Source organism: Perognathus longimembris, chromosome 20 (genome assembly GCF_023159225.1).
Source record: "Perognathus longimembris pacificus isolate PPM17 chromosome 20, ASM2315922v1, whole genome shotgun sequence".
In the NCBI taxonomy this organism is placed as follows: domain Eukaryota; kingdom Metazoa; phylum Chordata; class Mammalia; order Rodentia; family Heteromyidae; genus Perognathus; species Perognathus longimembris.
The window spans coordinates 33,824,161-33,844,691 of NC_063180.1; the positions used below are offsets into that span (position 1 = coordinate 33,824,161).

Here is a 20,531-nt window from a genome sequence, read left to right on the forward strand (position 1 = left end):
AACTTTTTCTGTTGAAATGGGGTCTTGGCCATTTGGGGGCGACGGGGCTGAGCTAGCCTCAAACTTCAATCCTCCCACAAGTGGGCACAAGCCCACCAGCATGGCGAGCAAAAGAAAAAAAAAATAATGTTCATGTAGCTAAGTTGCACCCAGGCTTCTCTCCCCGGCCTCCTGTGCTGTGGTTCTTGAACTTAATGATTTTCACATCTAATTCAAGGAGAAATTCATCATTAGCTATTAAGACAAAAAGCAGGCCAACTCCTGTCTGGACAAGGAGTCCTTCCTACAGCAGTGGAATTGCCTCTGGAATAATTAAGATGCTTGCTGAAGTAGAAAAATGTTCCATTAACTCCAGACGCCTTTGTCAGGCCTGAGCCCTTCCTTTGCTCAACTAAATTATGAAGACTGATCAAGGGCAAGGAGATACCAGAGCTGAAAGACATGGCGCCAGCCAATCAAAATTACCCATACTCATTTCTTTTTACTGGGGAGAGGGGGCATCCATCCTGGGGCTTGAACCCAGGGCCTGGGCGATGTCCCTGAGCTCTTTCACTCAAGGCTAGCACTCTACCACTTAGAGCCACAGCTCCACTTCCAGTTTTCTGGTGGTTCGTTGGAGATAAGAGTCTTGACGGACTTTCCTGCCCAGCCTGGCTTTGAACCACGATCCTCAGATCTCAGCCTCCTGAGTAGCTAGGATGACAGGCCTGGGCTGCCCACACCCACATCCATGACCTCGTCTGTAAATTTACATTCACCTGTATGCCTACTAACGTACACAGGTAGGCTGATATTGTGTATAATGTCATCCCAGCTCTGGTATGAAATGAAATATATATATATTAGAAGGATCACAGTCCAGGAGTGACTGGCCTCCTCCCTGAAGGGTATGTGGTGCTAGAGCCCTGAGGCCCGGAGTTTAAGCCCCTATCCTGCCAAAAGTACAAGGGAAACTTCTAGAACCCAAGGCCCTATGATGGGAACCGGGCATCCCTTCTCTCTCCGCCCTCAGTGATCCCCACCGTCACGAAGCACCTGCTCTCCAACCCCGTGTTCACCTGCATCACCCTGGCGGCCTGCATGGAGATCGCGGTGGTGGCCGGCTTCGCCGCCTTCCTGGGCAAGTACCTGGAGCAGCAGTTCAACCTCACCACCTCCTCTGCCAACCAGCTGCTCGGTGAGTGCCCCCCCCCCCGGGCCTGTCCTGTGAGCGGAGGGCTACGGCTTCACGGGGGCTCCGCCCTGCGGGGCACCACCAGGAGAGGCCTGTGACCCCAGAAATCAGAGGAAGATTTCTAAAGCTTGAGGAAGGTTGCTAAAGCGAGGTGGGACTATCTGTCGGGTGCAGACGAAGGTGACGTGAAACCCACAGTTAACACAGGCCATGTATGGTGGTCACACCTGTAACCCGAGCAACCCAGGGGTTGGTGGGGGGGCAGAGAAGATAAGAAAGGAGGAGGGCGGTTCAGAACTCACCCATGTGGACAAAAAGTAAGATTCCCCATCTCAACAAATAAGCTGGTTATAATAGGCATGCCTATAATCTCAGCCACACACACACACATACACACAAAAGTGTGGGTAGGAACTGAAAAACAACACCACCAAAAAGGCCAAGACTCTCTCTCTGAAAAACAACCTAAAGCTAAGAGGGCCGGAGGGATGTCTCAAGCAGTAGAGCGCCTGCCTAGCAAATGGGAGGCCCCAAGTTCAAACCCTAGGACCACCAAAACCAAAACAAACAAACACAAAATAACTAACCACAGAGCTTGGCAGGCCTGCCCATGAGCTTGCCTGTGACAGACATCACTAATGGATCTGTGACAGACATCACTAATGGATCTGTGACAGACATCACTAACGGATGGGCGCACTTTCTTCCCACGCTCTGGCATTGCTTCGCCATTCTTCTTTACAATAACAGACTCCACTTGTCTGGAGTTGGGCTACTAAGCAAAGCGAGCTGGAAGGGACAGCCCAGGGCGAGAGACCTGGGGCGTGTGATAGAATCCGGGAAGGAGGGCATGACTTGTGGCTGGCTGGTGTGCAGGAGACTTGCACACCTGTGCCAGGCTGCTTTCTTTGCCTGTATTTCTTGCCTTGTTTGGGCATTGGGCTGGGTCTCTTTTAGAACAGGTGCCTGCGTTTTCCATCCACAAACAAATCAGTCGTCTTTGGGGTAGAAGGTCAGGAAAACAATTTCTTCTCTTCGCAACCTCCTTGTCTTTCAGGGGGTTTTGCCTGTTAGAGCACCTTTTTGGGGAGTGGGGGGAAGGAGGAGGAGAGCCTGATCTGTCTGTCAGCAGCTATCTGGGCTCCAGGAACACCTCTCTGTGTCCACGGGGCATCGCTACCCCCAACCTGTGGTGGGGAAGATCTGCGGCAGGACTGGTGGCCTGGGCCCGTGCGTGGGTCCTGGGGTTTGCGTGGGGAAGGGGGACAGCACCCTTGCTGGCTCCTGCAGACCTAGGGGAAGAGGGGGGCACACAGCTATTCATTCCAGGGCCTGGGCTGCACCCACAAAGTCAGCAGCCAGTCATGGAGCAGAGTTCAAGGCCAAGCAACAGAGCTGGTTGGAGGGAGGACCGATGGGTTTGCGAGGACTCCGTCCGCATCTGTTAGCTAGCTGGTAATCAGGGTGGCTTTGGGGGGGGGGGGGGCGGGGATGTGTGCAGCACCTGCCCCCTGTGGGGAGGGAGGGGGGACACGGGTGAGGGCTTGCCAAGAAGGTGCTGGAAGCCTGCTGTTGCTATGGTTACCGCCACCACCAGGTCACACACACACACACACACACACACACACACACACACACCCCTTCTCAGTGCTGGAAGATGAAGCAAAAACACAAGCGTGCCCTCTGGGCGTGGGCTCATTCACGCATAGCCGCGTGGCGCCCACTTTACTCGCTGTGCAAATCAACGAGCCAGCCAGCCTGTGCAGGGCTCCAGGGGCTGAGCCGGGCTCTGCGTGCTGGAAAGTTCTTTGGTGATGCCTGTGAAAGCTAAGCCTAAGTCTGGCAGAGAACAACCCGGCATCCCCACAGCAAGGTCCTTGGTTTAAAACTGCCATCCTGGGCTGGGGATATAGCCTAGTGGCAAGAGTGCCTGCCTCGGATACACGAGGCCCTAGGTTCGATTCCCCAGCACCACATATACAGAAAACGGCCAGAAGCGGCGCTGTGGCTCAAGTGGCAGAGTGCTAGCCTTGAGCGGGAAGAAGCCAGGGACTGTGCTCGGGCCCTGAGTCCAAGGCCCAGGACTGGCCAAAAAAAAAAAAAAAAAAAAAAAAAAAAAAAAAAAAAACTGCCATCCTCCACACCTCAGCCTCCCCAGTAGCTAGGATTGCAGCTCACGCGACAGGGCCCATGCTAACCTCTCTGGAAAGGATAAGATCAAGGAGGGGGAGAGAGAGAGAGAGAGAGAGAGAGAGAGAGAGAGAGAGAGAGAGAATCTCAGGAATGAGACCTGCACGCATCGAGTCTGGAATACCTGAGCCTTTTATGCTCTCTCCAGGGGAAAAGGAAGGGTGAGTAGGTGTGATGACCTGAGCAATGGCAGCAGGCTGGGCACAGAGGCACACACAGCTAGCTCATGAGGACCATTTCTATACCAAGAGAAGGAAAAACCAAGTCACACTGTGCCCGGAGCGGCCTGGTGCACAGATAGGGGTTTGAGTGTGGGTGGTACTGGTGTCTGGCTGAGCCGAGCCTTTCCCATTCTATTTCCTTCCCCTCACATGACAATCAGTTTGCTTTCCCTTAGCACATACCGACTGGCAGGTGTAGTGGATGGGCCTGTGGTGGGGGGGGCAGTCTGGGGAGCTTGGAGGGGTGGGGGGATGGGGGGAGGCCACCTGGCCTGGGAAAGCGGCCTGGTGTAAGCTCCACGGTGGACGAATGACAGCCACTGATGGGAAGGTAAGGTGTAGACATGACCTGAATCAGAAGTGAGCCAGAGCAAAGGGGAGATTGGAACTCTAGGACTGTAAGGCCCAGGGGTGTCTCCAAACACCAGGAGCCATGGGTCTGGAGTCTGTGGCCACCCAGGTAGCTCGAGGTACAAGAGTGAGGAAAAGAAGAAATTCGCTTCCCCCAAAGACAAAAAGGCACCAAACAGTCTTCATCTGTCCTTCTTTGCCTTTGTTTGTTTGGTTGGTTTTTGTTTTTGTTTTGGCAGTACTGTCTTGAACTCAGGGCCTCCTGTTCACTCGGCTGGTGCTCTACCGCTTGAACCATGCCTCCAGTCCACCTTTTCGCTGGTTATTTTGGAAACGGAGTCTTACGGACTCCTCTGCCCCAGCTGGGATGGAAGGGCTCTCCTCTGGATGGCAGCCCCCTGAGTAGCTAGGCTCAGAGGCGTGAGCCCCCCATCCCTCCTCCCCCCCCCCCCCCCACGTGGCATCATCTCTTGTTTGAGTCCCCGGCGTCAGACTCGTGACAACTCAGCTGCTCTGCGTCCAGCTCTCCTCCATGACCCACGACCTTGGAGCTGTGACCTTACGGCGGGGGTCAGCCCCAGGCCCCCCCCCACCCACCCACCCCCTGCTCACAGCCTTGCCTCTGCCTCCCCCAGGGATGACGGCCATTCCGTGTGCCTGCCTGGGCATCTTCCTCGGGGGCCTCCTGGTGAAGAAGCTCAGCCTGTCGGCCCTGGGCGCCATCCGCATGGCCATGCTGGTCAACCTGGTGTCCACCGCCTGCTACGTCTCCTTCCTCTTCCTGGGCTGCGACACGGGGCCCGTGGCGGGGGTGACCGTCCCCTACGGAAACACGTGAGTCCCGGACAGTCACTGCCCTTCGCCCCTGCCCACCCCAGGCCACCCAGAGGGGGAGGAGGAGGAAGGAGAGGGGGGAACTCGAACTCAGGGCCTCGGCGCTGCCCCTGAGCTCTTTCCCTCAAGCCTCGCTCTCTCCCACTCTGAGCCACAGCTCCACTTCCGGTTTTTCTGGTGGTTCACTGGAGATAGATTCTCACGGACTTTCCTGCCTGGGCTGGCTTTGAACCCAGATCCTCAGATCTCAGCCTCCTGGGTAGCTGGGATGGCAGGCGTGAGCCACCGGGCACGGAGATCGCTCTTCTTATTTCCTGGTGGTCCCCAGACTTGGGACCACAGTCCCAGCAGACTCGCCCTTCAAGGGAGGCCTCCAGGCTGCCTCCCAAGTGAGGCCGATGGAGAACTGAGGCAGGCAGGGCCCCGGCCGCCCCTCCCCATCGCCCTGGCGCCCTCTCACTGGCGCCCAGAGCCTGTGGGTGCTCTGAGCCTCCGGCCGGACCCTCGGCCTGCCTCCGCGTGCTCGCCTCGGAGCCCCGAGCGTCTCGAGGCGCAGGGGGACATCGCCAGCCTTTCCCTTGTGGGACGTGAAGTCATGGTGCGCACAGTCATTGTGTGCGCTGCCCACACCCCCGCTGTGTGAGAGCACCGTCCCGGGAGCACCGCCGGCCTGGCTCTCCCAGGGGCCCTCCCAGGATGGGGAGGGCCGTGCGGGAGGGGGTGTCATGGGGCTCCTGTTGCTCACGGATTCTGTCACCCCCGTTTTCCAGCTCGGCCCTGGATCCCCACTCGCCCTGCAATAACAACTGCGCGTGCCAGACGGACTCGTTCACGCCCGTGTGCGGGAGCGACGGCACCACCTACCTGTCTGCCTGCTTCGCCGGCTGCAACAGCACGGTAAGGACTTGGGGTGAGGGGACGGGACGGGGGGGGGGGGGGCGCCACAGACACACGGCCCTGGGGGGTGGGGGGCGGCTCTTTCTCTAAGGCAGGGTCATCTGGGAGAAGGCCAGAGGACAGAGCTACCTCAAGTGAGGTTCCCGGAAGTGTGAGAAGCCAAGTAAAAATAAACTAAATAAATAAAGGACGCAGGGGTGGAGGGGGAGAGATGAGCCCACAGAGGTGCTGCAGGGGAGGCCGTGAGCTCCCCTATCCGCAAACAGAAGAGAGGAGGAGGAGGAGGAGGAACGAAAGGAGGAGGAAGGAGGGAGAGGAGGAATAGAAGAAGACAGAGGAGGAGGAAGAGGAGGATGATTAGAAGGAAGAGCAGAAGGAGGAGGGAGAGGAGTCAAATGAGAAAGCCATGCACCTAGGCCCAGCCCCCTCCCTTTCCCGCCCGCTTGGTGTCTCCCACCTTGTTCCATCTTCCCATCGCTTTATAAATGTTTCTCAGCTTTTTCCAAACCTGTATGTGACTTTCTCAGCTGGCCACCAGCCTTCCAGAACATTCTCTGTGTGAAACCCCACAAGAAGTGGCTGGCTGCACCAGGGTGGGGTCCTCTCCTTCTGGGTGTCTCTCCGATGCCTCCTGGGGGTTCTTCCCCACAATATGTAAGATGCCATGCTCCTGGCCCCGCAGTGCTGGGCGTGCGGGTCTGCTGCCTGCCTGGGTCTTCGGGTCTCTTGAGGGAAGGCCTGTGTCACCAAGGAAAACCCCAGCACCACAACATGGTTCAGTTCCCAGACAGGAAGAGCGAGGCTGCTTTCTGAGAGCTCAGAGCTGAAGTCCTCCATCCCTCCCCTGGAGAAGAAAGACTAATCATTGATTCTCATTTTCAAAGACTCCGTTTCTCCTTTGCTCTTACTGTTTTGTATTCCTGGCCAGTGGTGAACGTTTTCTGTAGTGGAAATAAATCGTTCCGTGGAGGAACCGATTCTTTTAAAATTAGATGATAAAGCAGTGTCTTTAAAGGAGTAGAAATAAGTATTTTTAAAAATGGTTGGGGCCTTGAGAATGGCCAAAGTAAAAAGGCAAGCTATTCATTTTCAGAACAACTTCATTAACATTTTAATATTTTTTTAAGTTCTATAAATCAGCCTTTCCATGACAGCTCAGGGTCCTGAGCCAGAATGGGTCGTAAAGCTTGTAGTTTCTGCCAGGTACTAGTGGCTCAGGCCTGTCATCCTAGCCACTCAGGAGGCTGAGAGCTGAGGATCAAGGTTTGAAGTCAGCCCAGGCAGGAAAGTCCATGAGACTCTTATCTCCAGTAAACCACCAAAAGGCCAGAAGTGGCCCTTTGGCTTAAGTGGTAGAGTGCTAGCTTGTCTTAGCAAGGCTCTCGGTGGGTTGTGTGCTCAGGACAGTGGTCCTATCGCAGATGCTTGCAGGGACTTTGTGATCCCACGTACAAGTCTCCATCCATCTGCACATAAGGGACCCGTGGCAGCCTTGAATCAAGGAAGCCTGAGCCCCATTCAGAGATTCTGAAGTCCTTGCTTTAGTAAAAGCAAGGTTAATCATGGGGCTTGAACTCTGGGCCTGGACACTGTCCCTGAGCTCTTCTGCTCAAGGGTAGCGCTCTATCACTTGAGCCACAGCACCACTTCTAGTTTCCTGCTGGTTCATCAGAGATGAGTCTCACAAGGACTTTCCCACAGGGCTGGTTTGGTTCATTTGTCCGTTTATTAGTTGGGCAGTTGGTTCTTTGAGAGTTACAGAATGTGTGTTCTCCCCCCACCTCTCTCTCTCTGAACTCCTATATATCTTGGTTATTAATCCCTCATCAAAATGTATAGCTGGCAACGATTTCCTCCCATCCTGTAGGCTGTCTCTTTCGTCCTGGCACCATTTCCTTCACTCGGCAGAAGCAATTTAGCTTGGCGCCATCCCATTGGTCAATCTTTTGCTCCTAGTTGCTGAGCTCTTCAGAGTTCCATTCAGGGAAATGACTCCCCAGGCTGATTTGTTCTGGTGTTTTCCCTATTCTTCCTCCTGTAGTAAATTCAATGATTTCACATCTTGCTATTAAGATCCTTGCTCCACTTTGACCCTGGAGAAAGGTACCCCTGTCAGTCTTCAGCAGGGAAGAGTGGGAGCACATCTCTGGCGCCATGATGGAATCCCATCCCTTAACCTGTATGTTCCATGGAGAATGGCAAGGAGAGGGGGAGAGAGAGAGGAAGAGAAGCGGAAAAGCCATTTGTTTGACCCTGTGGAGACTTTACCTGGGCAAGGAAAGCCACGCATCCTTTCTGATTTGTTTTTTACTTTATATTCAGTCAGGGTCTCTGCACCGCTGTGATTGAGCTTTAATTGGCTTGGCGCTGGGTGCCGCCTCTTCCAGCTCTCTGTGCTTCCCTTTGCTGTCAGAAATTCCTCAAGTGAGCGAGCGAGGACAGCGCCTGGGAACAGGGGCCGCCGGGCCAGAGCCCTTCAGGAGATCAAATACAATGCAGTGGCTTTTCTCTCCTCTTCTGATCATATATTAATAAGAGTACCTCGGGCTTTCGCTCTGTGCCTCTCGAGCTTGCTCTAAGCTCTGGAAATCTCTCGAAATCTCCTATACCCACCGGAATGCTTGCCCTTCCGCTCCCTGCCAGCCCCGCCCCCTGGCACTGGGGCTTTACCTGTGACACTGAGCTGGTGCAGCTTCTGTTCCAAGTGCCTTGCCGGGCGCGGAACCAGAAACCCAGTGTGGGTTATCTAATTTCCTTCTCTTAATATACTTCAGTGTAATTAGAACTGCATAAAGAGAAGACAAATTGGCAAGTAATTACAGTGTTCATTTGGCAGCGTGTTTATCCTATTGTGGAAGCGCGATTCCCTCTCTAATTGTGTCGCGGGTGGGGATGGGGGCCCACCCGCCTGTGGAGGGCACAGCTTTCTTGAGGGATTCCGGAGAACGGCGGAGGAAACACCCAGGAGACAGGAAACCCGGCGCCCTGCTGTTTGCAGCGTCCTTCAGCTCCTTTAGCCGAGGGCTAATTAAGGGACTGCCACCAGATGCCAGATGCGTCGTTCGGGGAGGACAGCTTAGCACGATGTGGGACGGGGAGGGACGCAACCCCCCCCCCCATGTTACAAGGTTGCCCATTTGCCTTTCAGAATCTCACGGGCTGTGCGTGCCTCACCTCTGTCCCCTCTGAGAACGCCACCGTGGTCCCTGGGAAGTGTCCCAGCCCCGGGTGCGAGGAGGCCTTCCTCACCTTCCTGTGTGTGATGTGCGTCTGCAGTATGATCGGCGCCATGGCCCAGACGCCCTCCGTCATCATCCTCATCAGGTAAGGGGCGGGCGCGGCACCCCTGCGGGCCACACCTTCAGGGGTGATCGCATCTCACAGGACAGGGGACCCCGCTGGCGCTGGCCCATAGGAATCCTTTACAGCCGCCCCTCAGTGGGCAGGCAGGGAGGAGACAGCGGGGCCTCCGAAGGTGACTTTGGAAAGGATTCCGCATTGAGCTTCTTTTCCGGGGTATGGGGGGGGGTGTGGGGGGAGACAGGAAGTCAATGCAAATGGCACTGGACCAGCCAAGTACCCCCCCACCACCACCAGCTTTGTTTTGAAATCTGTTCTTGGGGTGCTATGACTGGCCCCGCCTGCCTTCCACATGGGTCTGTGACCCGGTCAAGACCGCCCCCCCCCCCCCGTGTGAAAACTCTAGAGAGGTTCCAGGGCTCATGGCCAGCCATGGTCAGTGGTCGCTGCCCTGTAGAAACAGGTCATTAGAGAAAGTCTCCCCCCCACCCACCCCGACTTCTGGCGTTCCCTGTCCTTGTCCTTGTCTGTCCCTGTGTATCTCCAGCTGCTCGGTGTCAGCTCCTGTCTTGCTCTCCTGCCTCCTCCTCCAGTGCTCAGGGTTTGGTAGGAATTCCTGTGGAAGAGGTGTTTCCAGAAGTACTGGGGTACAGGCAGTACTGAGTACCGGAAGTCCTGAGGTGCCCTGAGCCAGGCCTTCTGTTTGTGCAGAAGAACTCTTAAGGGCACAGTCGCAAATTTGCCATTTTCTGCTTCTGAAGTTGGGGGAGTAAAGTTGGAAAATTCCTACCCAGGCTGACCAGAAACGCCTGTGCATGTGGGTCCCCAATCCTTCGCTTGAGCCACGAAGGATTCCGTGGGGCCTCCCTGGGTCCACAGGAGGTTCCGGCCCAGCCATCCACCTGCCTGTGCGTCCATTCAGCAGAAAACCAGAAGTGACACTGTGGCTCAGAGTGATAGAGCAAAAAGTGCTCAGGGACAATGCCCAGGCCCTCAGTTCAAACCCCGTAACCAACCAAAACAAAACAAAACAAAAAAACCCAAAAAGATTGTGTTATCAGCCGTGGTCCCATCAACCTAGAGTCAGCCATCATTTCCAATCCTGCCCCTCTGGCACGCATTCCCCTCAAAATGTTGCATTCTGAGAATGTTCTCGAAAATGTGTGATCAGCTCATTCTGGACTGTCTGTCTGGGGTACACTGAAACCAGGGGAGCTGATGAGGCTCCGGTTGAAGAACTGTGCCCGTTTACAGCAGTGCGTACTGAACTCAGAGGCACTGAAATGTGAGACGTGGCTCTTATTTCCCAAGTGGGACATCATCAAGACATTGGAGTTCACAGAACAGCCTGAGCATAACAAAAAAAAAAGGTGTGTGCCGGGAGCTGGTGTGCAAAGCGTGCAAACCTGGCTTTCCTTCTGGTCATGGAGGAATGAGACTTTTAAGTTAAACTTTTGCACCGGCTGGAGCCCTGGTCACATGAGAGACGTCCTCGCCATAAGCAAACCATGATGACTAAACATACACCTCATGACCAATTTGCCAGGGTTATTAATTAAATTCCTCCACTTACCTTGGCATTCAGTTACAGTGTGTTTGTTTGGTTGGGGGATTTAGGCAGGGAAACAAAGTGCTAGTAATTTTTCTTTTTCCTAAAGGAGAGCTCAGAGTTACAGGAGCAAGTGATTCCAGGGCTATAGGTGTGAAATGATAACCATTTTCTCCCCCTGACCCCTCCCCCTTCATGTCGTTCATGTAGGACAGTCAGCCCTGAGCTCAAGTCTTACGCCCTGGGAGTTCTGTTTCTCCTCCTCCGTTTGTTGGGTACGTATTGTTCGTTATTGTATGTATTGTTCGTACTGCTTGTACGTATTGTTCAAATTGTGTGTTCATTCCTTCCATAATGACTCGGAGACATGGTACAAGGTGAGTACTGGGCTCAGGGAAAGTATTCCATTTCTTGGGTTTCTCTCTCTCTCTCTCTCTATCTCTCTCTCCCTCCCTCTCTCTCCTCTCCCCCCCCCCCCTTGTGTGGTGGTTAACATTGGCAAGCACAGAAAATAGTAAGTCTGCAAATTCTGTTCTCAGTTTGCACTCTGGCATTGCTTGCATTCCACGGCGTTTGCATGCATTCTGCCTCGTGTCTCTGCCACCCTGAATTCTTGGCCCTCCTTTGGGTACCAAAGGGAGAACATGCTAATGCTGTAGTTAGGTATCCCCAGGAATTGTGCCACCATGCTTTATTTGTGCCGTTGGCAGGAGCATTTTCACAACCAACATTGGGAGGCCCCAATGTCAATGTGGCATTCTTTCATTTATTCCAAAGTGATTTCATTCATTTACTGTGAGTTTCCAGCCTGGGGTAGATAGGACATTCGTCCTGCAAGGCCTGTGGCCCAAGACTTGAATGGCAAGTCAGGTGTGCGTGCCCACCCTCCTCTTGTTAGGCCTCAGTGTTGCGTTCTGAACTTCTCTTGAGAAGGCCAAGATTGTGATAACCTTTGTTATAATTTTGAATACTAGGACAGCCATCATCCTTGCTGCCTTTTGATGGTACTGGAGTTTGAACTCAGACCCGATCTCAACAAACAAGCCGGTGTGGTAGGGCACACCTGTGATTCTAATTACATAAATGTAGGTGGAAGAATCATGATCTGAGGCCAGGCCTGGGAACTATCTGAAAAATAAGCCAAAAACAAAAGAAAGGGGGGGGGGGGATTTGCTAGGGGCATGTCTCAAACACTAGAATACCTGCCTAAAGGGCTTGAATTCAGACAGTACCATCAAAAAAGAATAAAATACATGGATGAGATAAAGTCCTCCTTGGGGAATAAGAAATCCACATAGTGCACATGGTTTCTTCGGAATAATTTTCATAGCATGAAATGAAAACAAATGCAAGCTGTTTCCAAAGTCAATGAAAATTCAGAGGGACGTGTAACATGGCGGCCTGGGGTTATCATGTCTGCTTCGAGAGAATCCATCAGGCATTGGCTAGCGCAGCGTCTTCCGACTCCTGTGTCTGTAATTCAGAAGGAGAGGTAAGCCGCGTTGCCCTACAGCCCATTACACATCTGCATATACACAGGGTAATGGAAACAAAGCCTTGCCTGAGGGAAGAGCTTTAACACGTATGGCGCGAGCCGCCAGCTTCAGTTCTAGGCCACGCGTTTTAACCACAGCCATGACCCACTGTGGATTTTATTGTCCCTCTTGGGTCACAAATCAGTTCGGAAGAATCCTCGTCTACAGGGAGATGGCATCGCTTCACCTTTTTATGAAATGCAGCTCAGCAGAGAAGCCTTGGCATCTGGCCTAATTCTGTTTCATACAGCACCCGAGAAGATGAACGACCGTTCTCGCTAACCAAAGGCCAATGGATACATCTGATCCCACGACACTGCTGACCTTCCTGCTGCCCCCGGGAGGCTGATGGGGATACGATGGGGAGGGCCGGGTGTGAGGGTGACTGGACTGTGATGGAATCTGCCTACGGGACAGGAACCGATGGCAAGGCCACCACCTAACGAGGAAGAGCTGTGAGCCAGACAGGAGGAAGGACTTACGAGGAGGAAGGCCTGGGGTGAGCCCAAGCTATGGCATGTTTGACACCACTGCAGCAAGCCACTGCACAGGCACTGGTGTATCTGGCCTGTCATCCTAGCTGCTCAGAAGGCTGAGATCTGAGGATGGAGGTTCGAAGCTAGCCCAGGTAGCAAAGTCTTTGAGGCTCTTATCTCCAATGAACCACCAAAAACACAAACAAAAACAAGTAGAGCTGTGGTTCAAGTAGTAGAGTAGAAAAACTCCAGGACTGCACTCAGGTGTTGAGTTCAAGCCCCAGGACCAGCACACACGTGTGTATACACACACATATACACACACACAGACACACACAGACACACACACACACACACACACACGAGATGTAGCTCCATGTAGCTCATTGGCAGTGCAGCCCATCTCGGTTTGAGTCCAGCTCTGTCATTACCGTCTAGGGCAATCTTTTGCCTGCCTAGCATTAATAAGAGTCTCAGGAGTGGAATGACAAAGGAGGAGCTGCTGGAGGACTTGTTAGACTTCCTGTCCCTGGGAGACCTGCGCAGCCCAGTCTCTCTCCTCGCCTTGCTGAAGCAGAGACTCGTGGCTCCCAGCAGGAGAATGCACCTGCCCACCACGCTCCCTGGGAGCTGAGCTGGCTGGAACCATCCCTCCCTGCGCAGGCTTGAAGAGAGACTCCTGGGATGAATGGAAGTCTTGGCAGGTAACGGAGGACTCTGCTGGTTATCTTTTTAAATGGAAATGCCAAAGATATTTTCAGCTTGTACTTGGTCTCATAAAGCAATGTGGATTGATTTTTCTTTAAAAAAAAAAAAAAAAAGCCTTTCCATTCACTTGTTAAATTTAGACCAAAGAATAGAAATAGACCCTGCTTCCACCACCCCGCAACCATGCTTGTGAATGAAATAGCCAAGCTACACATACTGCCCTGCGGTTTTAATATGTGTTAATAGATTTCAGGAAAGCAGAGGCAATTGCCTTAAACAGTGATACAGTAAAAGAATACTTTTAATATTCGGAGGAGCACTGAACCCACACCTAGCCTCCCAACCAGTACAGGGGTTCCCAGTGGCCCCAAGATGGGGCTCCATTAACGCCGCCTGCATCACCCCCATGCCCAGCCCAGGAGACGCACAGGGATGAAAAGACTGTGCTTGTAGAATTCAGGAAGAACATTCAGACAGCCGGGTTCTCAGCAACTACTACCCCGTCCTTCCTTAGGTACCGAAGCGTGAGCATGCGCAAGGCCAGTCGAGGCATGGGTACACACCCTGCCCACTTAGCTTTGCTTCTGCGGGCACCCGATTCTCCCCCAAACTGACTCGATTTTAGGATGTGGACACTGTGCAGACTTGTGCCTAATAGAGAGGTAGGGATTTCCAAAAAGGACACGCTTCATTTTAGCCAGAGGGATTTAGGAAGAAACCTAGATAGGGCGACGGCGCTCTACCGAGGGTTATCTCAGTTAATCCTTACAAAAACTGCAAGACTGAAAGAAAGCATCCTTGTGTCCACCGTCTTGGGTTTCCGAGCCCTGGGTTGAGAACCTGGTAGGGGTTGGGATGGGCTTCGATGGAGTTACTGGGGATTTTGCTGATTGGCTGTTTGCTTTCTCCTGGGCTGTGCGGATTGGTTCCTTCCTCATTTCTTGTTTGAGTTTCTCATTACAAGCAGGTGCTGGCTCTGCCGTGATTTCCTCCTACTTGCTCTTGGTGTTTTGTCCTGCTTCCTCATTTATGGGAGGACTTTGCTGCTCCATAATTATATTTCTAACCCGTGAGTCTGAGGTTCTGTAAAACTAAGGTCCCTCCTTGCTCCAAGTGGCAGAGCTGGAGCCCAGAATCCAACTCAGCCATCTCTAGTTGATTCCATCAGCAAAGCATCTGGAGAGACATGAGCTCCCCAGCTGTCAATAAGGTGACGAGGACAACTGAGAACTCAGTGTCTCTTCATGCTGACAAGCCAATACTGCCTACGGCATTCTGCCAGATGCCAAGAGAATTTGTTTCCCCCCCCCACAAAACAAACCCCACAAATCAATCAATAAGGCTCCCAGCCTTCTCTGGGCACTAAGTACCCCTGCAGAAGGGAGGGCTCTATCTTTTGCAGAAATCAGAAGCCCGTGTGTGTGTGTGTGTGTGTGTGTGTGTGTGTGTGTGTGTGTCTTCATGCTAGGAAATCAAGCTTGTAGAAGCTTAACAGAAAGGTAAATAATTAAAAAAAAATCCTTCTCTGTTGTCCTGGAACTCCCTGATAAGAGCTTGAAAAAAAAAATCAAATCAACAGGTTGCATTAGAAGGTAGAAGAATTGTTGGCTTTGAGCTTCTGAGCTCTCGAACTTTAGGATTCATAGTGGCCCTCCGTTTCTTTATAGATAAATAAAAGACATTTATGGTGTTGTGGATTGATAATGGATGTCAGGTCACTGCAGTGTTGGGGTGAGGAGAGGGTAAACTATGCAAGCTGTCATATTCTAGAAGTTTCTTGCTGGTCTAGGGGGCCAGTTTCCTGACAATGATGACTTGGGCTTTTGTTTACTGTGAGTGATAAATGAATGAGGCTCGATGACTAGATGAGTTCAAGAATGGCAAAGGCCATTAATGCAAAAGGTCCGGTGAGATTGTCATCTTTAATATCCTTTACACACCTGGAACATAAAGCCTGGTAGTGAAAGTCATTTCCCCTCTTGAGGATAGAATCGTAAGTTGATGAAAAGGCAAAGACAGATTTGGCAGAAAAGAAAGCCAATACTTTCCCTTAATCAGAAGTCTCAACAAAGGTTATATAAAGGTTCAGGTGCTCAACCTAGACTTTACACCCGCTGCCCCTGAACACCTAATCATAGAACAGGAATATTGTGACAATCACATACACCTCATGTGTAGTATTTTCTGCCCCTTGACCAAACAGCCACTCTAGCTTCACTGTGTGTATGGGAGAGGGGGAAGGGACCACACATCCGTGCATGTGCGCCAGTCCTGGGGCTTGAACTCAGAGCCTGGGCACTGTCCCTGAGCTTCTTTGACTCAGGCTAGTGCTCTACCACTTGAGCCACAGCTCCACTTCTTGCTGTTTGGGGTTTGTTTTGTTAGTTTAGTGGGGGTATGAGTCTCACAGACTCTCCTACCGTGCCTGGCTTTGAACCACAATCCTCAGATCTCAGCCTCCTTGAGTAGCTAGGATTGCAGGTGCCTGGCTCAAGCCCTATTTTAAAGAAGAAGAAACTGAGGGATTGAATGATCAAGGAATTTCCCCTACAGTGTTGGACTCGTAAAGTTAAAAACTCATCTCCACCACAGATTCTAAGAAAAACAAAATACCTGACGACAACCTAAAACTCTTTGCTTTCTAATTTCTAACCACTCGGAGGCTTTTTTTTCTAGCTCTTCACAAGCTCTGGAGAGTACAGCCTGACAAGAGCCTGAATGAAATAGATATCTCCACACAGAGGCATACCCTACGCTAAAATAACAGATACTATAAACACTCTCAGGCACAGCTTTGTGAAAGCGTTATTATACATGGGCACTTCAGAGGGGTTATCTTAGCTTGAACAAGTGGCTCTTTTGCATTCTAAAGGTCCTTTGTGCTTAAAATATAGGATGCCATTCACCAAACCTGTGCATCGCGGGGCATAGCACACCTCTCCCATGACAGAGCTTGCTTCTCGTACGGTGTTTGTCCTCTCCCTCCTGACCGCCCAGGGGCAGGTGGCCAAGGACATGGTCACTAGAGATCAGAGGAGCATTCCTGAGCAACCGCTGAATGCTCACACACAAATTCACTCACCTCCCTATCTGCCAATGGCCGGATGCTGGGAAGGTAGCTCTCGGTGGTTGTGACTGTGGTGGTCGCAGGAGGAAGGGGTGAGAGGGGGGATGGGACTCAGCATCTGGGCAGCCTGGAAGGTTCTACTCTACAGAGCCCCTGGCCTGCACAGAAAAAGAGGCGCAGGGACGTGGAACTTGGAGTGTATTACATCAAGCTGCTTGGGAAGTTTAATGAGGTTTGCACTATGATGAATCTTGGGGTGGGGAATGGCAGAACCAGGAAGTTAACTCTGGATCTAAGTGCTTTGAATTCTATCAAGTTCATGAGCACCGAGATAAGAATGGAGCCTGTTCTAGACATCAGGAGACAAGGAAGTGTGGCCCCCTTTCTCTTCCCCTTCCCATTCCAGTCTATTCTGACAGCCAGGAGGGACTATGGCCCACCTCTGTCGTCTTACTTCACTTCTTCCGGCCACCATGGGTGGACTTCAAGGGTCTGTGGACCCGCAAAATGTGTGTAGTTTTATGGACAGATGTATCTTTCTGGACGAAGGGTGGGTCTGCATTTCATCCACACACTTACATATTCATAGAGCCTTCATATTCATAGAGCCAGGTGCCAGTGGCTCACGCCTGTCATCCTAACTACTCAGGAGGCTGAGAGCTGAGGACTGCAGTTCAAAGCCAGCCAGGGTAGGAAAATCCGTAAGACTCTTACCTCCAATTAGCACCAAAAAGCCAGAAGTGGAGCTGTGGCTCAAGTAGTAGAACACCAGCCTTGAGCAAAAAGAGAAAGAAAAAAAAAGCTCAGTGACAGCATCCAAGCCCCAAGTTCAAGCCACAGGACTGGCACAGAAATAAATAAAGCAATGCTCAGACACTATGGAGCTGACCATGGAGGGACCACGCTAGGCCAAGAGCGCCAGCCATGGCGTCTGAGGTTGTCAGCACCGGTTCCGGCGATGACTCTGCACCTGTGCTGGGCTCTCTCCACCGAGGGTGGCTGGCCCCATGCTCTTGTCTCCCTGGATGCTGGGTTCTGTTTTTGTTCTTCTGGAAGGTCAATTTGTATTCATCCATTCATCCATGGATTCATCCATTTCTCCCACAGCACAGATGAGACCCAGTTCAAAATCATCTGGGAATGTTGCTGTGTTGTTTTTGTGTTTCTCTCAGTACTGCAACTTGAACTCTTGAGCTTCTTGCTGGTTCTTTGTTTGTTTTGCTGTTGTTCACAATTTACACTCTACTACTCCAGCCACACCTCCAGTTCCAGATTTTTGCTGGTTAATTACAGAACTTCATCTCTTGGATTTGTCTGCCTAGGCTGGCTTCAAACTGCAATCCTCAGATCTCAGCCTCCTGAGCAGCTAGGATGACAGGCATGAGCCACTGGCAGCCTGGCTACCACAGAGGTTTTAAAAGTGGTTCCCAGCCTGACAAGGAAGCAATTCTCACCAGGGCAATGTGATGTCACGGGGAAGTTGCCAACATGTGCACACCTACCCTCACATTTCTTTCAAGTGAGAGTGGGTATTAAAATTCTTCTCACTGAGCCAAGCCTCAGCGTAACTGTCATCATAAGGAGCAAATACCTATTGTGTAGTATTTGCCTTTATGAGATAGGCATGTTATTACATCTACTTGCTGAAGGAGAAGCTAAGGTATAGAAATTAAGACCAGTAACATTGTCGGTGTGCAATAAGCCAGTTAGACATGGAATCGAGGCTTGAACTCAGGCCCCCCCCCACCATAGGCCATGTGCTCACCCATGGTACCATGATACATGAAGATTATGTGTGTATATATTTAAATTACACAATACATGTACTATGTAAGTCATATAAACATAACTTACATGTCATCTACATTTATATCCAATATAAACGATATATATCATTTATGCTTATATAACTTATATATCCTTTATATTTAAATAAATTATATTAAATATAGCATTTATGTTTATATGATTTATATTATATATAGCACTTATATTTCTATAACCTATCATATGTTTATATGATTATATTAGTATACAGCATTTCTAGTTTACATTTGCATATCATGCAAATGTATATGCAATTATATGTAACTCATTTGTATATTTATATTGTTGCATGTGGCTGTATCATTTGCATGTGTTTGCATATCATGCAAATCATATAGGTGTATGTAAATGATATGCCATTCAACTACTAAACGCCATATGTATACATTCATATACTATACAGGCGGTGATATAATGTATTCACATTCAACGTCTGGCCCCTGGTTCCTCCATACATTGCCTGAAGGCCCTTGTAAGATAGTCTGTGTTGTCCCACATGCCTGAGGAGCTGACCCTACAGGAAGGACTTTCCTTCACAGGCTCGGTCATCTGAGATGACAGCTGCCCCCCTCTTGTGGGGCAAACCATCCTAAATGCCTTCCATGGACTTAATCTCGATAAGGGCGTATTGTTAGAAGCCAGGCACGGATACCAGCCAGTCTGGGTCATAAAGGGCAGAGCAGGGATTCAAACTCTCAGCATGTGTTTGAACCCCTGAACTATGTAGAGAGCCGCCCGGGCTGGTTCCACATGCTCTCCTAGCAGTCCCAGCCGGGAACGGAGGGGCCCCGCTTGGCCTGGAACCAGCCGCGTGAGCCAGAACCCAGCATATTCTTTTCCCTTCCGCAGGCTTTATCCCCCCACCCCTGATCTTCGGGGCGGGCATCGACTCCACCTGCCTCTTCTGGAGCACGTTCTGTGGGGAGCAAGGCGCCTGCGCCCTCTACGACAACGTGGTCTACAGATACCTGTATGTGAGCATCGCCATCGCGCTCAAGTCCTTCGCCTTCATCCTCTACACTACCTCCTGGCAGTGCCTGAGGAAAAACTATAAACGCTACATCAAAAACCACGAGGGCGGGCTGAGCACCAGTGAGTTCTTTGCCTCTACTCTGACCCTAGACAACCTGGGGAGGGACCCCATACCTGCGCACCAGGTACATAGGACAAAGTTTATCTACAACTTGGAAGATCATGAATGGTGTGAGAACATGGAATCCGTTTTATAGTGACTCCAGGAGGGCTGAACTCTGTACTAGGAAATCAAAGGGTCCTTTTTTTCTTAAAAAAAAAAAAAAGAAAGAAAAAAAAGTGTACAAAACAGTAATAAATTCAATACACACAGAGACGAAGTCACACAGCACACACACACACACACACACACACACACACACACACACACGTTCAAGTTGAGAACATTGCCAGGTGGCACTGGACTGGAGTGGCACACGCCCCAGCCGGCCTCTCATTTCATGTGACAGTGGGGTGCGCAGACCCGGAGTTATCAAGGCTCTGCGCGCCTCTTAACTCTTGCAATATGGGTCACTGGGTAGAGGGGTTCCCCCCACACACACACACCCCAAGTCTGCCCGTGGCTTTCGGGGCTCCAGAGTTCCCTCCTCAATGCTAACCAGTGAGCCATGCTGGAGTCTGTCCTTGACCTTTCTCACCAGCTCCATGTTCACGTTCAAGATGGAGGCCCCCCGGGGGGAGGCTGGCTAGCGGAGGCCAGCACTTCTTCGGGGGTGCCACCTCCCAGCCTTGCACAGTGTGACTCAGGAAGTGGCTGGTCTCACCTAGCTATGACTGACCTGCTCAGAGCCGGTGAGCCCCAACATAGCCCAACTCATTTGCTTACATTTGCCAAACATTTTTCCATATTTTTTCCAAAAAAAATCAACCAACAATACAATGCATATGAATTTCAAACTGTTGTTGTATAATCTTCTAATCCTATTTTTAACAACTATTGTCGGTGTTAACCCTCCCATCACTAACACAGTTCCACAGGCCCGCCGGATTTCTTAGGCTGGTTGCTTTTTACTTTCCTCCTTTCAAAAGAAAAAAGAAAAGACACCAAAAAAAAAAAGATCATGTGATTCCAAGGGTGCAATTCACTGACTGTCATTTTTTTTTAATATTTTTATCCTCATTTGTATACTCTGCAAAACAAGTGTAGATAATGTATGACAAGGAGAAGAGGGAGAGAAAATGCTTCCAAAAAGAAAAGTTTATATGCAGCCTGCCTTTCAAAGAAAGCGGCAAGAAGGGATAAAATGGTAACTTGCAAATTGGCCTTTTGTCCCTTCAGTGCCAGGTGGCCATGATTGGGTGAGCACTGCTACTCAATCCTTTTAGGCCCATGCTTTTGTGCTTAGATGTGCTTTTGTGTGGATGGGTTA

General features: G+C 51.1%; 1 protein-coding gene across 2 annotated transcripts in view; it reads left to right on the forward strand.

Moving 5' to 3' along the window:
* Slco3a1 (solute carrier organic anion transporter family member 3A1) overlaps nucleotides 1-20,531 on the forward strand; it is a 126,429-nt gene that overhangs the window by 98,664 nt on the left and 7,234 nt on the right. The window contains exons 5-10 of one of the 2 annotated variants that reach the window (XM_048368601.1): nucleotides 1,013-1,177; nucleotides 4,572-4,770; nucleotides 5,541-5,667; nucleotides 8,816-8,991; nucleotides 10,727-10,791; nucleotides 18,979-19,221. In XM_048368601.1, the coding sequence (XP_048224558.1) occupies nucleotides 1,013-1,177; nucleotides 4,572-4,770; nucleotides 5,541-5,667; nucleotides 8,816-8,991; nucleotides 10,727-10,791; nucleotides 18,979-19,221 (975 nt within the window). Of the gene's footprint in view, nucleotides 1-1,012; nucleotides 1,178-4,571; nucleotides 4,771-5,540; nucleotides 5,668-8,815; nucleotides 8,992-10,726; nucleotides 10,792-18,978; nucleotides 20,354-20,531 lie in introns of those variants that run through there. The other variant, XM_048368600.1, reaches the window with a different exon arrangement.